The sequence below is a fragment of the Pipistrellus hanaki genome, assembly GCF_964339955.1.
Source record: "Pipistrellus hanaki genome assembly, contig: scaffold_39, whole genome shotgun sequence".
NCBI lineage: Eukaryota > Metazoa > Chordata > Mammalia > Chiroptera > Vespertilionidae > Pipistrellus > Pipistrellus hanaki.
Genome location: NW_028182294.1, coordinates 430,444 through 444,087, shown reverse-complemented (window position 1 = coordinate 444,087; position 13,644 = coordinate 430,444). Strand labels below are relative to the sequence as shown.

The window sequence follows — 13,644 nt, the reverse complement described above, 5'->3', positions numbered from 1 at the left end:
GCCTGCGGGGCCCTGGACTGGCACCGGGGCTGCGGGCCCAGGCCCAACCAGGAGGCACCCACCCACCCGCAGTGTGTGCTCCGGAGCGGCCTGTCCAGGGCGGGTGGCTGGGCGGGGCTCACGCTGGGTGGAGTGGGGGCCAGGGACCACAGGTAGGGCCCGCGTGGGGGGAGGGGGGAGGGGAGGGGGGTGACAGGCAGGAAGCCACAGGAAGGTGGCAGATCTCAGGATTTCCTCCCGCCCCCTCCGAGCAAAACAGAGCGTACATCCCACCCCCACACCCAGCCCAGCTCTTCAGACCATTAATTCTGAAAAGATCAGGAAATGGAAACTTAAAAGAAATCTCAAGCCCCCGAGGGAGGGGGCCTAGGCGGTCCCAGCAGCGGCCCCACACGCTCCCGGCTCTGCCTCAGGACGCATCCACCTCCTTCACCTGGGACCCCACCGCTCCCCAAACCGGAGATGTTCAAGGAGGAGCACGAGGTGATCAACATGGGGGCTCCCCAGCACCCCGGGACCGTGATGTCCACCGTGGTCAACGTCCACAGCGACACCGTGGTGCCCGACCACATCGTGTGGTCCCTGTTCAACACCCTCTTTCTTTTTCAACCCCTGCTGCCTCGGCTTCGTGGCCTTCGCCTTCTCGTGAAGGTGGTGTGCGGTGGGGGGGGGGGGGGCTCCCCGGAAAGCTGTGCCAGCCCCCCGGTCTGCTGGCCCGACAGCCTCGGGATGGGAGCCCACGTGTGTGTGTGTGTGTGTGCGCGCATGTGTATATGTGTGTGTGTGTGAGTGTGTTGTGTGTGTGCGGGCAATCATGTGTGTGTGTGCTATCGTGTGTGTGAGAGAGTGTGTGAGAGTGTGTGCTGGTCACGGTGAGGCTGCCTGGGGACGGCAGGATCAGCCTTTGTCCTGGGACTCCAAGGGAGAGCCTGTTGATCGCCCAGAAAGTACACTCCTCTGACTCACCATGTGGCCTCGGGGCTCTGGCTAGAGAACCAAAGTCCTCAGAAAACCCAGCCTGGTTGGGGGGGCTGAGGTTCTGGGAGGCTGAGGGCTGTGAGGCCCCCCTGGCCTGGCCTGGCCTGGCCGCTCAGGCTCCAGGGAACGGGAGGGTGTCTGGCCTGGCTGAGGTGGAGGCTGGTCTGGGCTGGTGCAGCCAGGGGCTGCCTGAGTCACAGCACCTGGCTGTGCCCAGGGCCCGCCCAGACCCTCACCCTCTCTTCTCCCCCAGTCTAGGGACCGGAAGATGTGGGGGATGTGATGGGGGCCCAGAGCTATGCATCCACCGCCAAGTGCCTCAACATCTGGGCCGTGGTCCTGGGCCTCCTGATGACCGTCGGACTCATCGTTATGCTGGTCATCATGCTCCCGGCAGCCATCCCGGCAAACTACCGAGGCGGCTTCTAGTCGCCGCCAGGGCAGGTGCCGAGCCCTCCCCACCCTCACCACCCGCGTGCCCGCCCCCCGGCGCCCACCCTCCACCTGCACCTGTGCACACACCTGTCTGCAGCTGAGCTCAATAAAGCATTGCACATGGCCGTGCTGGCATTCCCTGGGTTAGGGCACTGCCCGGTCCCCCGCCCGCCCGAGGCAGCCCCCCTTGCGGCTCCGAGGGGGTCCTGGCACTTTCTCAGATGTTCCTGGTTTCTGGCCTCCAGCTGGGAGCAGCGGCTGGACCAGGGGCCTAGGAGGGGTCCCTCCTTCCAGGGTCTGACCCTGACCCAAGGGGCACTGGGCCAGACACCCTTGGCCCCAGGACAAGCCTCACGGACTCCCAGTGGCTGGGAGCAGCGGTGCTGGGTGAGGGCGGCGGCCGGTTCTCTGGAGGCCGCGGTGTCTGCACATGGGGGCAGGGGTGCAGCCCAGGCCCCAGCCCCTCCTGAGCCCTCCAGCTCTGTCCCTGCTCCTCTGCAGGGGCAGGTTAGGGGCAGCCAGTGGCCCGGGAGGGACAGAGGCCTCAGCCTCGATGGACAGAAACCCCGAGAGAAAGCACCGGTCCTCCCACCCACATGCCTGGGCCTCTGGCTGGAGTGGCGGGGAGTGTGTGTGTGTGTGTGCTTTGGCCGAGCCTCTGCCAGGGCCCGGGTGCCGTGGGCTGGAGCCGTCCTCACCTGGGCCCCAGGCCCTGCACAGGCGCCGGGAGAGGCTGGGGGCCAGGCGGCGGGATGGTGTCGGAGGTGACCCTCTGCAGGAGCCTTGCCGCTGGGCCCGGCCGCCTGGGCTCCAGCTGGGGGCTCCGGCCTGCGGGCAGCAGCCGGTCCCCGGTTCTCCGGTCAGACCCGCTGCCGGAGGGAGGGACCCCCACCCCCTGTGACCACCTGCAGCGCTTGATCGGGCCCCGCGGCTGTGCTGTCCAGGGGAGGAGGGGTGCCTGGCCGGAGGGTGCCCCGCCCGGGGCCGCAGCAGGAGGCTGAGCCCCGGAGGATGGCCGCAGGGGAGGCGGGCGGCCCCCTTCGACGGAGGGAGGCTGCGCTTTCCCGGGACGGGAGGGGCGCCGAGGGCCCCGGAGCAGCCGGCAGAGCCGTGGCCTGGACCCGGGGAGCACCTCCCCGGACGCGCGGGGCTCCCCGCGAGCGCGGGGCAGCGGCAGGGCCGGGGCAGCCGGCCGAGCTCCTGGGGACGCGACCACGCGCTGCCGGGGGTCCGACAGCGGAAAACCGCTGCGGCCCGGACGTGGGCGGGGCTTGTACGGTGGGCGGGGCTGGGATGGTGGGCGCGGAGGGGACCTGGGCGGGGCCGGAAATTTGCTTGACCCCATTGGCGGGGATGGAGGGCGGGGCCGGAAGCGGGCGTGGGCCTGGTGGGCGGGGCGGGAGCCGGAAAGGAGGGCGGCTGGTTCTCTGGGGCTGAACCAGGTGGACGCCGCCGAAGACCAGAAGGGAGAAGCAGCATTGCGTGCGGCGTCCCGTCCGCGGGACCCAATGGGCAGGCGTGTCCAGGGGGTGGGCGGGGCTAAGAGGTGGGTGGGCGGGGCGGGCTGAGTGCTCCCGTCGCCCCGCGGAGAACCTGGGGACCCGGAGGCGGGCCGGGCGGGTGGGGGGGCCCTGACCACGCCCATTTCCCACTCCCCACTCATACCGTGGGCGGGGCTAAATGGTGGGCGGGGCGAGGGCGGGGAGCGGAAGGATGCTCCAGTAGAAGGATGGTCTGGCCGCTCCCGCATTCGGATCCAGCCCTCCTGGCCTCTGGGCAGCAGGCGGGGGGGGGGGGGGGGCGGGAAGGGGCTCGGTCTCAGGGCAGCCAGGCTCTCCCAGGACCCTCCCAAGAGAAAACACAGCCTGTCTCACACATGTGCTTTATTGAGCGCCATCGCGGACACCGGGCGTCTGCGCAGCGGGGAAGGGCAGGGCCTCAGTCTTGGGGCAGGTGAAAGGACCCCCCGAGGCCGCGATTCAGAGCAGCGGTGAAAACCACGATGACCGGGACGATGACGGCGAGGACCACGAGGAGGCCCAGGACCACGGCCCAGATGTTGAGGCACTTGGCGGTGGACTCATAGCTCCTGGCCCCCATCACGTCCCCCACCATCTTCCGGTCTAGACTGGGGGAGAAGAGAGGGTGAGGGTCTGGGCGGGCCCTGGGCACAGCCAGGTGCTGTGACTCAGGCCGCCCCTGGCTGCTCCCGCCCAGACCAGCCTGCACCTCCCTCAGCCAGGCCAGACACCCCTCCCGTTCCCTGGAGCCTGAGCGGCCAGGCCAGGGGATGCCGGCTCGGCCACGTGCAGTGCACTTTATTGAGCTCAGCTGCAGACAGGTGTGTGCACAGGTGCAGGTGGAGGGGTGGGCGCCGGGGGGCGGGCACGCGGGCGGTGAGGGTGGGGAGGGCTCGGCACCTGCCGTGGCGGCGACTAGAAGCCGCCTCCGTAGTTTGCCTGCGCTGCATGGATGGCTGCCGGGAGCATGATGACCAGCATAACGATGAGTCCGACGGTCATCAGGAGGCCCAGGACCACGGCCCAGATGTTGAGGCACTTGGCGGTGGATGCATAGCTCTGGGCCCCAATCACATCCCCCACCATCTTCCGGTCCCTAGACTGGGGGAGAAGAGAGGGTGAGGGTCTGGGCGGGCCCTGGGCACAGCCAGGTGCTGTGACTCAGGCCGCCCCTGGCTGCACCAGCCCAGACCAGCCTCCACCTCCCTCAGCCAGGCCAGACACCCCTCCCGTTCCCTGGAGCCTGAGCGGCCAGGCCAGGCCAGGCCAGGGGGGCCTCACAGCCCTCAGCCTCCCAGAACCTCAGCCCCCCCCAACCAGGGCTGGGTTTTCTGAGGATTTTGGTTCTCTAGCCAGAGCCCCGAGGCCACATGGTGAGTCAGAGGAGTGTACTTTCTGGGCGATCAACAGGCTCTCCCTTGGAGTCCCAGGACAAAGGCTGATCCTGCCGTCCCCAGGCAGCCTTACCAGGCAGCCTCACCATGATCTGCACACACTCTCACACTCTCTCTCTCTCTTTTTTTCTCTCTCTCTCTCTCTCACACACACACACACTCTCTCACACACTCTCTTACTCTCACACATACTCACACACACACACTCACACACACACACACACACACAGTCTCTCACACACACACTCTCACACACATACACACTCTCTCACACACTCTCTTACTCTCACACATACTCACACACACACACACACACACACAGTCTCTCACACTCTCTCACACACACACTCTCTTACTCTCACACATACACTCACACACACTCTCTCACACACACACACACACTCTCTCACACACACACACACACTCTCTTACTCTCACACATACACACTCACACACTCTCACGCACACACACACTCTCTTACTCTCACACATACACACACTCACACACTCACACACTCACACACACACACACACACACACTCTCTTACTCTCACACACACTCACACACACATTCACTCACACACACTCTCTCACATACACACACGTGGGCTCCCATCCCGAGGCCGTTGGGCCAGCAGACCGGGGGCTGGCACAGCTTTCCGGGGAGCCCCCCCCCCCCCCCCCCCGCACACCCACCTTCACGGAGAAGGCGAAGGCCACGAAGCCGAGGCAGCAGGGGTTGAAGAAGAGGGTGTTGAACAGGGACCACACAATGTGGTCGGGCACCACGGTGTCCGTCTGGACGTTGATCACGGTCGTGGTCCTTGTGGGCATCGCGCCCTGGGGACCCCCCAGCACAGACACCTCGTGCTCCTCCGGGGCCAGTGTGGAGCGGGAGCCGGCGAGGAAGGGCTGGGAGCTGGGGTTCATGGTGCGGAGCGGAGCGGATGGCGTGCGGATGGATGCAGGAGAGCGGGGCCACTGTGCCGTGCCTGTTCCTGGCAGTTTCATTTTCCCCAAAGTTGTGTCCTGGCTGAGTTCCTGGAGGGCGTCCCGGCGAGGGAGTGTCGGGTTGCACAAGAGCCGGCAGAGAGAGGCCTGGGGGGGCGGGGGCGGGGGGGCTTCCTGTCCTGGACACTCATCAGGCCTGTCTCTGCTCCCCCAGGCCCTGGTTTAGGCTGGGATGGGCCGGCCGCGGCGCTGGTGTCTGGAGTCCCCGGAAGGGGAGCGGCGCCGCCTGCCGAGCCTGCTGTGGGTGGGGGCTGTGCTGGGTTTGTCAGCCGGAGATGCTCTGAAACGGAGTCGGTCCCCTTTGCCAGACTCATGCCCAGGGTCGGCAGTCCGAGCCGGCCTCCTCCGGGCAGCTCCTAGCCTCGCACAACCTGGCTGGTGAAACAGGAAGGCAGGGCGGGCGGCCGGTGGACGGACACAGTGGAGGTGTGAGTGCCCTGGGGACAGATTGGGGTGCCCCGTCCCCCCCCACAACCGCAAGGAGAACGGAGATGGAGCGAGAGGCAGGGGGGCGGGCCGCTGCCAGCACAGGAAACGGGAATACCTACAAGGGAACGAAGGAGGCTCCCTCCCTCCTCTGCTGCACGCGCACTGGCTCCCGCCCACCGCTGGCCACAGGGCCTGAGGGCCTCAGCGGCTGGGGCCCGGCCGCGCTCCGGCTCACCGTCACCCAGCCGCAGGGCAGGAGGCTTCGAACCCGAAACATGTCTCATCACCCAAATCAAGCTCTTCCCGCCCCTTTTCCCAGGGATCGAAGAGCGCCCGGGGGCGGGGGTTTGATTCCCGGTGACAGTCTGCGCCCGGGAGGCCGGACGGGTCTGTGACCGGCAGCCCTGCTCGTGGCCATGCCCACCCGTCCGTCACCTCGCGCACACGCCGGGAGCGGGTTCGACGGCGGCGGGGGCCTTCCGGGCCGCTCTGGTCCCTGGGGGGTCACGTGTGCAGGGGCTTCACACGGTATTACTTCTTCCTGTGCGCGTGTGTGTTTTGTTTTAATCCTCACCCCAGAACGTGTGTTTGTTGTTGTTTTTTATATGTATTTTATTGATTTCTTTTAGAGGAGTGAGAGGGAGAGAGAGGCAGAAACATCGATGAGAATCATGGACCAGCTGCCTCCTGCACCCCCCCCACCGGGGATGTGCTCGCAACCCAGGCACATGCCCTTGACCGGAATGGAACCCGGGACCTTTCAGTCCGCAGGCCGGTATTTTAAAAAGGCGGCCGTGCTCCGGACCAGGTGTTGGGAGGGTCAGTGGGAATCTTGCCAGTGGGCCCTTCCGAAGACCCGCAGCGCGTGGCACACCCCTGCGGCGGAGCGGGCCCTGAGCGGTGCGGGCTCCGGGGTGACGGGCCCGAGCGGAGCCGCCTGCGCACCGGAAGTCAAGCGCTCGCACGCGGCCCAGGGCGCCGGCCCCTCGCCCCGGAGGCCCAGGGCTGTGGGCGCAGGGCTGCCCGGCCGGTGGGAAAACGCGGGGACGGAAGGTGGTGGGCGGGGCCAGGAGGCGGGCGGGCCCCAGGGCGGAGCCGGAGAGGTGGGGCGCCGCGGGTGTGGGCGGGACCATAAAGCTCGTGGGCGGGGCGGAGGGCATGTGGGCGGGGTGGAGGGCGGGGCCTCCGGGGCGGAGGGCATGTGGGCGGGGCGGAGGGCGTGGCCTCCGGGGCGGAGGGCATGTGGGCGGGGCGGAGGCGGTGAGGGTTCCGGCGTCACTGGCGTTGCCCCAGCCCCTCCGGGAGGAGCCAGGACAGGGACCGGGAGGCGGGCGGGGCGGGCGGAGGGGCTCTGACCGCCCATCGGCTCACTTCGTGGGCGGGGCGAGGGCGGGGAGCGGAAGGATGCTCCAGTAGAAGGATGGTCTGGCCGCTCCCGCATTCGGATCCAGCCCTCCTGGCCTCTGGGCAGCAGGCGGGGGGGGGGGGGCGGGGGGACGACAAGGGCAGGGGGCGGGAAGGGGGCTCGGTCTCAGGGCAGCCAGGCTCTCCCAGGACCCTCCCAAGAGAAAACACAGCCTGTCTCACACATGTGCTTTATTGAGCGCCATCGCGGACACCGGGCGTCTGCGCAGCGGGGAAGGGCAGGGCCTCAGTCTTGGGGCAGGTGAAAGGACCCCCCGAGGCCGCGATTCAGAGCAGCGGTGAAAACCACGATGACCGGGACGATGACGGCGAGGACCACGAGGAGGCCCAGGACCACGGCCCAGATGTTGAGGCACTTGGCGGTGGACTCATAGCTCCTGGCCCCCATCACGTCCCCCACCATCTTCCGGTCTAGACTGGGGGAGAAGAGAGGGTGAGGGTCTGGGCGGGCCCTGGGCACAGCCAGGTGCTGTGACTCAGGCCGCCCCTGGCTGCTCCCGCCCAGACCAGCCTCCACCTCCCTCAGCCAGGCCAGACACCCCTCCCGTTCCCTGGAGCCTGAGCGGCCAGGCCAGGGGATGCCGGCTCGGCCACGTGCAGTGCACTTTATTGAGCTCAGCTGCAGACAGGTGTGTGCACAGGTGCAGGTGGAGGGGTGGGCGCCGGGGGGCGGGCACGCGGGTGGTGAGGGTGGGGAGGGCTCGGCACCTGCCATGGCGGCGACTAGAAGCCGCCTCCGTAGTTTGCCTGCGCTGCATGGATGGCTGCCGGGAGCATGATGACCAGCATAACGATGAGTCCGACGGTCATCAGGAGGCCCAGGACCACGGCCCAGATGTTGAGGCACTTGGCGGTGGATGCATAGCTCTGGGCCCCAATCACATCCCCCACCATCTTCCGGTCCCTAGACTGGGGGAGAAGAGAGGGTGAGGGTCTGGGCGGGCCCTGGGCACAGCCAAGTGCTGTGACTCAGGCCGCCCCTGGCTGCACCAGCCCAGACCAGCCTCCACCTCCCTCAGCCAGGCCAGACACCCCTCCCGTTCCCTGGAGCCTGAGCGGCCAGGCCAGGCCAGGCCAGGGGGGCCTCACAGCCCTCAGCCTCCCAGAACCTCAGCCCCCCCCCAACCAGGGCTGGGTTTTCTGAGGATTTTGGTTCTCTAGCCAGAGCCCCGAGGCCACATGGTGAGTCAAAGGAGTGTACTTTCTGGGCGATCAACAGGCTCTCCCTTGGAGTCCCAGGACAAAGGCTGATCCTGCCGTCCCCAGGCAGCCTTACCAGGCAGCCTCACCATGATCTGCACACACTCTCACACTCTCTCTCTCTCTTTTTTTTTCTCTCTCTCTCTCTCACACACACACACACTCTCTCACACACTCTCTTACTCTCACACATACTCACACACACACACTCACACACACACACACACACACACAGTCTCTCACACACACACTCTCACACACATACACACTCTCTCACACACTCTCTTACTCTCACACATACTCACACACACACACACACACACACAGTCTCTCACACTCTCTCACACACACACTCTCTTACTCTCACACATACACTCACACACACTCTCTCACACACACACACACACTCTCTCACACACACACACACACTCTCTTACTCTCACACACACACACTCACACACTCTCACGCACACACACACTCTCTTACTCTCACACATACACACACTCACACACTCACACACTCACACACACACACACACACACTCTCTTACTCTCACACACACTCACACACACATTCACTCACACACACTCTCTCACATACACACACGTGGGCTCCCATCCCGAGGCCGTTGGGCCAGCAGACCGGGGGCTGGCACAGCTTTCCGGGGAGCCCCCCCCCCCCCCCCCCCCCGCACACCCACCTTCACGGAGAAGGCGAAGGCCACGAAGCCGAGGCAGCAGGGGTTGAAGAAGAGGGTGTTGAACAGGGACCACACAATGTGGTCGGGCACCACGGTGTCCGTCTGGACGTTGATCACGGTCGTGGTCCTTGTGGGCATCGCGCCCTGGGGACCCCCCAGCACAGACACCTCGTGCTCCTCCGGGGCCAGTGTGGAGCGGGAGCCGGCGAGGAAGGGCTGGGAGCTGGGGTTCATGGTGCGGAGCGGAGCGGATGGCGTGCGGATGGATGCAGGAGAGCGGGGCCACTGTGCCGTGCCTGTTCCTGGCAGTTTCATTTTCCCCAAAGTTGTGTCCTGGCTGAGTTCCTGGAGGGCGTCCCGGCGAGGGAGTGTCGGGTTGCACAAGAGCCGGCAGAGAGAGGCCTGGGGGGGCGGGGGCGGGGGGGCTTCCTGTCCTGGACACTCATCAGGCCTGTCTCTGCTCCCCCAGGCCCTGGTTTAGGCTGGGATGGGCCGGCCGCGGCGCTGGTGTCTGGAGTCCCCGGAAGGGGAGCGGCGCCGCCTGCCGAGCCTGCTGTGGGTGGGGGCTGTGCTGGGTTTGTCAGCCGGAGATGCTCTGAAACGGAGTCGGTCCCCTTTGCCAGACTCATGCCCAGGGTCGGCAGTCCGAGCCGGCCTCCTCCGGGCAGCTCCTAGCCTCGCACAACCTGGCTGGTGAAACAGGAAGGCAGGGCGGGCGGCCGGTGGACGGACACAGTGGAGGTGTGAGTGCCCTGGGGACAGATTGGGGTGCCCCGTCCCCCCCCACAACCGCAAGGAGAACGGAGATGGAGCGAGAGGCAGGGGGGCGGGCCGCTGCCAGCACAGGAAACGGGAATACCTACAAGGGAACGAAGGAGGCTCCCTCCCTCCTCTGCTGCACGCGCACTGGCTCCCGCCCACCGCTGGCCACAGGGCCTGAGGGCCTCAGCGGCTGGGGCCCGGCCGCGCTCCGGCTCACCGTCACCCAGCCGCAGGGCAGGAGGCTTCGAACCCGAAACATGTCTCATCACCCAAATCAAGCTCTTCCCGCCCCTTTTCCCAGGGATCGAAGAGCGCCCGGGGGCGGGGGTTTGATTCCCGGTGACAGTCTGCGCCCGGGAGGCCGGACGGGTCTGTGACCGGCAGCCCTGCTCGTGGCCATGCCCACCCGTCCGTCACCTCGCGCACACGCCGGGAGCGGGTTCGACGGCGGCGGGGGCCTTCCGGGCCGCTCTGGTCCCTGGGGGGTCACGTGTGCAGGGGCTTCACACGGTATTACTTCTTCCTGTGCGCGTGTGTGTTTTGTTTTAATCCTCACCCCAGAACGTGTGTTTGTTGTTGTTTTTTATATGTATTTTATTGATTTCTTTTAGAGGAGTGAGAGGGAGAGAGAGGCAGAAACATCGATGAGAATCATGGACCAGCTGCCTCCTGCACCCCCCCCACCGGGGATGTGCTCGCAACCCAGGCACATGCCCTTGACCGGAATGGAACCCGGGACCTTTCAGTCCGCAGGCCGGTATTTTAAAAAGGCGGCCGTGCTCCGGACCAGGTGTTGGGAGGGTCAGTGGGAATCTTGCCAGTGGGCCCTTCCGAAGACCCGCAGCGCGTGGCACACCCCTGCGGCGGAGCGGGCCCTGAGCGGTGCGGGCTCCGGGGTGACGGGCCCGAGCGGAGCCGCCTGCGCACCGGAAGTCAAGCGCTCGCACGCGGCCCAGGGCGCCGGCCCCTCGCCCCGGAGGCCCAGGGCTGTGGGCGCAGGGCTGCCCGGCCGGTGGGAAAACGCGGGGACGGAAGGTGGTGGGCGGGGCCAGGAGGCGGGCGGGCCCCAGGGCGGAGCCGGAGAGGTGGGGCGCCGCGGGTGTGGGCGGGACCATAAAGCTCGTGGGCGGGGCGGAGGGCATGTGGGCGGGGTGGAGGGCGGGGCCTCCGGGGCGGAGGGCATGTGGGCGGGGCGGAGGGCGTGGCCTCCGGGGCGGAGGGCATGTGGGCGGGGCGGAGGCGGTGAGGGTTCCGGCGTCACTGGCGTTGCCCCAGCCCCTCCGGGAGGAGCCAGGACAGGGACCGGGAGGCGGGCGGGGCGGGCGGAGGGGCTCTGACCGCCCATCGGCTCACTTCGTGGGCGGGGCGAGGGCCGGGAGAGGACAGATGCTCCTGCTGGGAGGACCGCCTGGCCGCTCCCGCCTTGGGATCCAGCCCTCCTGGCCTCTGGGCAGCAGGCAGGGGCAGGGCAGGGGCAGGGGGGGAGGGCAGGGGCAGGGGGGGACGACAAGGGCAGGGGGGGAGGGCAGGGGCAGGGGGCTCGGTCTCAGGGCAGCCAGGCTCTCCCAGGACCCTCCCAAGAGAAAACACAGCCTGTCTCACACATGTGCTTTATTGAGCGCCATCGCGGACACCGGGCGTCTGCGCAGCGGGGAAGGGCAGGGCCTCAGTCTTGGGGCAGGTGAAAGGACCCCCCGAGGCCGCGATTCAGAGCAGCGGTGAAAACCACGATGACCGGGACGATGACGGCGAGGACCACGAGGAGGCCCAGGACCACGGCCCAGATGTTGAGGCACTTGGCGGTGGACTCATAGCTCCTGGCCCCCATCACATCCCCCACCATCTTCCGGTCTAGACTGGGGGAGAAGAGAGGGTGAGGGTCTGGGCGGGCCCTGGGCACAGCCAGGTGCTGTGACTCAGGCCGCCCCTGGCTGCTCCCGCCCAGACCAGCCTCCACCTCCCTCAGCCAGGCCAGACACCCCTCCCGTTCCCTGGAGCCTGAGCGGCCAGGCCAGGGGATGCCGGCTTGGCCACGTGCAGTGCACTTTATTGAGCTCAGCTGCAGACAGGTGTGTGCACAGGTGCAGGTGGAGGGGTGGGCGCCGGGGGGCGGGCACGCGGGTGGTGAGGGTGGGGAGGGCTCGGCACCTGCCGTGGCGGCGACTAGAAGCCGCCTCCGTAGTTTGCCTGCGCTGCATGGATGGCTGCCGGGAGCATGATGACCAGCATAACGATGAGTCCGACGGTCATCAGGAGGCCCAGGACCACGGCCCAGATGTTGAGGCACTTGGCGGTGGATGCATAGCTCTGGGCCCCAATCACATCCCCCACCATCTTCCGGTCCCTAGACTGGGGGAGAAGAGAGGGTGAGGGTCTGGGCGGGCCCTGGGCACAGCCAGGTGCTGTGACTCAGGCAGCCCCTGGCTGCACCAGCCCAGACCAGCCTCCACCTCCCTCAGCCAGGCCAGACACCCCTCCCGTTCCCTGGAGCCTGAGCGGCCAGGCCAGGCCAGGCCAGGGGGGCCTCACAGCCCTCAGCCTCCCAGAACCTCAGCCCCCCCCCAACCAGGGCTGGGTTTTCTGAGGACTTTGGTTCTCTAGCCAGAGCCCCGAGGCCACATGGTGAGTCAGAGGAGTGTACTTTCTGGGCGATCAACAGGCTCTCCCTTGGAGTCCCAGGACAAAGGCTGATCCTGCCGTCCGTGACCAGCACACACACTCACATACTCTCTCACACACACACACACACACACTCACACACACACACTCTCACACACACACACACACACTCTCTCTCACACACACACACATTCACACACACACACTCTCTCACACACACTCTCGCACACACACACGCACACGCACACACACAGTCTCACACACACACTCTCTCACACACACTCTCGCACACACACACGCACACACACACACACACACACACACACACGGGCTCCCATCCCGAGGCCGTCGGGCCAGCAGACCGGGGGCTGGCACAGCTTTCCGGGGAGCCCCCCCCCCCCCCCCCCCCGCACACCCACCTTCACAGAGAAGGCGAAGGCCACGAAGCCGAGGCAGCAGGGGTTGAAGAAGAGGGTGTTGAACAGGGACCACACGATGTGGTCGGGCACCACCGTGTCCGTCTGGACGTTGATCACGGTCGTGGTCCTTGTGGGCATCGCGCCCTGGGGACCCCCCAGCACAGACACCTCGTGCTCCTCCTTGAGCACCTCGTAGGCCGGGGCCAGCGCGGTGCGGGCGCCCGGGAAGAAGGGCTGGGAGCTGGGGTTCATGGTGCGGCGCGGAGTGGATGGCGGACAGACCGGATGCAGGAGAGCGGGGCCGCGGGGCCGTGCCTGTTCCTGGCAGTTTCGTTTTCCCCAAAGTTGTGTCCTGGCTGAGTTCCTGGAGGGCGTCCCTGCCAAGGGCGTGTCGGGTTGCACAAGAGCCGGCAGAGAGAGGCCTGGGGGGGGGGGGGGAGGGCTTCCTGTCCAGGTCACTCCCTCAGGCCTGTCTCTGCTCCCCAGGCCCTGGTTTAGGCTGGGATGGGCCATCCAGAAGGGGATGTTACCGTGGAAACATTCAGGCCCAGGAGGAATTGTGTGCGTGTATTTGTGCCAGGCTGGCGACCTCTGCCGGGAAGCAGAACCTCAAGGATCTGAGATGAAGCTCGGGAGAGTGGGGCGTTCAGGGCTGGCGTTAGGAATTACCATCCAAGGAAAGCGGGGAAGTGGGTTCCTTGAAATCCATTGGTGATAGGTTAGGGAGGCGGGAGAAAGCAAAGCAGGGAAC

The 13,644-nt window shown here is 66.5% G+C and overlaps 1 protein-coding gene and 1 pseudogene across 7 annotated transcripts; one reads left to right on the top strand and one right to left on the bottom strand.

Moving 5' to 3' along the window:
* Positions 1–257: 257 nt before the first annotated feature.
* Positions 258–1,578, top strand: LOC311615955 (interferon-induced transmembrane protein 3-like; annotated as a pseudogene). The gene is made up of 2 exons: positions 258–651; positions 1,232–1,578. The product of its transcript is annotated as an interferon-induced transmembrane protein 3-like (transcript).
* Positions 1,579–3,281: 1,703 nt separating this feature from the next.
* LOC311615951 (interferon-induced transmembrane protein 3-like) lies at positions 3,282–13,379 on the bottom strand. Of its 6 annotated transcripts, none has more exons than XM_084907099.1 (3): positions 5,024–5,803; positions 3,834–4,034; positions 3,282–3,541 (listed from the first exon to the last, which is right to left on the bottom strand). In XM_084907099.1, exons 1-2 carry the CDS (start codon positions 5,336–5,338, stop codon positions 3,849–3,851), a joined length of 501 nt encoding a protein of 166 aa, XP_084763225.1. In that variant the 5' UTR covers positions 5,339–5,803; the 3' UTR covers positions 3,282–3,541; positions 3,834–3,848. The 6 variants fall into 6 exon arrangements, with proteins under 6 accessions (XP_084763225.1, XP_084763222.1, XP_084763221.1 ...); XM_084907095.1 differs by lacking the exons at positions 3,282–3,541; positions 5,024–5,803 and adding exons at positions 7,901–8,101; positions 9,094–9,421 and having other exon boundaries at positions 3,937–4,034; XM_084907097.1 differs by lacking the exons at positions 3,282–3,541; positions 3,834–4,034; positions 5,024–5,803 and adding exons at positions 7,349–7,608; positions 7,901–8,101; positions 9,094–9,423.
* Between the last annotated feature and the right edge of the window lie 265 nt (positions 13,380–13,644).

What these genes read in the sequence shown, in the direction of transcription:
- LOC311615951 (XM_084907097.1), bottom strand. Translation starts at nt 9,408, where the DNA reads ATGAAACTGCCAGGAACAGGCACGGCACAGTGGCCCCGCTCTCCTGCA. An exon ending in CCTTCGCCTTCTCCGTGAAG is followed by an intron (nt 8,102 to 9,093) that starts GTGGGTGTGCGG and finishes CTTCTCCCCCAG; the next exon opens with TCTAGGGACCGGAAGATGGT.